At 37.6% G+C, this 2,283-nt stretch overlaps 1 protein-coding gene across 1 annotated transcript; it reads right to left on the bottom strand.

The window, feature by feature from the left end:
- Positions 1-343: 343 nt before the first annotated feature.
- Positions 344-2,059, bottom strand: LOC103514263 (MIP18 family protein galla-2-like). Its single transcript, XM_008479132.3, has 3 exons — positions 1,765-2,059; positions 1,194-1,273; positions 344-989 (listed from the first exon to the last, which is right to left on the bottom strand). The coding sequence occupies exons 1-3, from the start codon at positions 1,892-1,894 to the stop codon at positions 711-713; spliced, it is 489 nt and encodes a 162-aa protein (XP_008477354.1). The 5' UTR covers positions 1,895-2,059; the 3' UTR covers positions 344-710.
- Positions 2,060-2,283: the final 224 nt, after the last annotated feature.

The raw sequence follows: 2,283 nt of genomic DNA, 5'->3' as shown, positions 1-2,283 counted from the left end.
CCGATTCCCTTGTTTGAAGTTTGGGCTTCGAACAAAAATGGAAACTTCGCTATCCATCATTGTAGCAACAGCTGTCCTACATAATATTGCCATCATGACAAGGGACAAAGAACCTCCAGAAGACACTCTTCTTATTGAATACCTAACAAGACGGTTGACCAGGCCACTAGATGCTGGAGCTGCCAGACCTGCACAACTTTTTGTTGAAAGGGAGGTGAGAGAAACTCTCCCAACTTTATATCGTCAACGATTTGCCAGCTCATATTTCTAGACAGGTCTGTCAGAGATGTTGGAAGAACTAAGTAAGTAAGTAAGTAACCTTAATGGATATTCAAATTAATCTTGATCTAATGCAACTTTATGTGTTGAGGAAGAAGTTTCTTTCAACTGTGAAAATATGGATCCTAAAATTCACAAATTGGAATCACTCCCTGACGTCCTGTTGAATTCCAGCGTTGGTGGAGAACTGAATTTGTATATTGATTCAGGCTGAACTGATCACATTGTCAATACAGATGCATATTTTGTGAACTACATGAAGTTGAAGAACTCTATTCCTATCTCAGTCACCTAGGAGGGTGAAGCTATGTATGCAATCAGAATCGGAACAATTCTAGGTAAAATTATTTGTAACAAAAATTTTCACCACCTGAAAAGTTGACAAATTGTTGTTATGCCCTGTTTCTAACAGGCTGCACATCATCACACATTCAAGCAGCGGGACTAGGCCGGCTGATGCACTGATTAATGACACCAATGAGTGTTGAATTCTCCAGAGCTGCTGCTACACGCTCCTTATCAGCCAGCTGCTTGTTAATAGCAAACTCAGTCGAGTGAGACCCAGGTGTGATTTCAACAACAACTTTGAACCTTGCAGGCAATGCTCGGATAAGTCGAACCCGTATAGACAATCCTATCAGAGTGGCCATACTACAGTGTGGGATGGTGGGGGTGAAGTTAACTTTAATCTGGTTGGTTTCATTGTTCACCTGGAAAGAAAGGGCCATCAAAACATGGTTATAAACTGAACAAAGTGAAATCTTGATTTTTCATTAACTTTGCCTGTTTATTTCAGAATAACTCTCAACTGGTTTGCCCAATTTTGAATAGATTTGGTACAGCACTCTTCAGCATTTTTGAGGGTACAACAACTATTACTTAGAACAATCTAAGAAGCATCAGTCGCAACTTACTTGAATCAAGCTAAGGTCAACAACATGAAGCTCTTCCAAAGTTAACGGATGTTCTGGATCATAAATGTTGCGAATAAGATCTGTGAACACAAAAAGAACAATCAAACAAATAATGGAAACTAAAAATATAATGAAGTTTGAAAAAATGCCAACGACTAACATTGCATTATTTTAGAATGTCTGTACATATTTCTCTTGTAAGAAAAACTCTCAAAGAATTGGTCCAATTTTGATGAAATGTTCAACACGAAGAATTATGCTGATTAGTTTTCTGAACTCCATTTGGCCATCGAGGACCTTTAGAGGCAGCTATGTTATCAGGTTATCTAATATATAAAAATGAATATTTGTTTGTGTATTTTCTCAAACTTTATGCCTGGCCAAACCACATATCTGATTGCTATGAAACTTTGTGAACTTATTGCTTGCACTCCACTCCCGTGAAGGTTATAGGCTATTTTCTGGTTCGTTTTTGTTAAGCTACGCCAATCAAGACCACTAAATGGATGAGTGACATGAATGGCCATGCCTTAAGGATTTCGGCTAGTCACACATAAGGAAGGCTTCTTACCAAATATTTCTCTGCTGTCAAACTCATCGGTAATGTAATCATTTTGGTCCTCGGCTGTGACGGGTCTGTCTTCACATTTGCTGTACAGAGTTGGGTTGATGTTCTCCAATACATCACCTCCTGGATTCATTGTGTATTAACACCACTGCCTTGGACGTAGGTTACCTATTTGAAAACACCAATAGGCCAATGTACTTTAAATCAAGTTCACACCACCCTTTCTCCGTAACTAGGTATCTAGGAAATGTCCAAAGTCCAATTTTTAGAAGAAAGAAGAAATCAAGAAAATGTGACAAAATTTTTCAGTCTTCAATTTTTTGATTTTTAAATTTTAATGTTAATTTTTTTAAAAATTCCCGGTCATTTATTTTAGGTTATTTTAAAAAAATTGTCTGAGTGCCTGGTATGTTTACTGTATATGCAATATGTGCAGCATTAATGTGAATACTTTTCGCAACCAATGCTGCGCACATTGCATACACACTACACAGTTTGAAAAAAAACAGGCACTCATACAAA

The sequence above is a fragment of the Diaphorina citri genome, unplaced genomic scaffold, assembly GCF_000475195.1.
Source record: "Diaphorina citri unplaced genomic scaffold, Diaci psyllid genome assembly version 1.1 scaffold1112, whole genome shotgun sequence".
Lineage (NCBI taxonomy): Eukaryota > Metazoa > Arthropoda > Insecta > Hemiptera > Psyllidae > Diaphorina > Diaphorina citri.
Note: the sequence above shows the minus strand (reverse complement) of the source record. Positions and strands in the feature narration are given on the sequence as shown.

Coding starts and splice junctions, on each gene's coding strand:
- LOC103514263 (XM_008479132.3), bottom strand. CDS start 1,894: ATGAATCCAGGAGGTGATGTATTGGAGAACATCAACCCAACTCTGTAC. Junction 1,274..1,764: donor TGACAGCAGAGAAATATTTG/GTAAGAAGCCTT, acceptor TTGTGTTCACAG/ATCTTATTCGCAACATTTAT. Junction 990..1,193: donor TTGACCTTAGCTTGATTCAA/GTAAGTTGCGAC, acceptor CTTTCTTTCCAG/GTGAACAATGAAACCAACCA.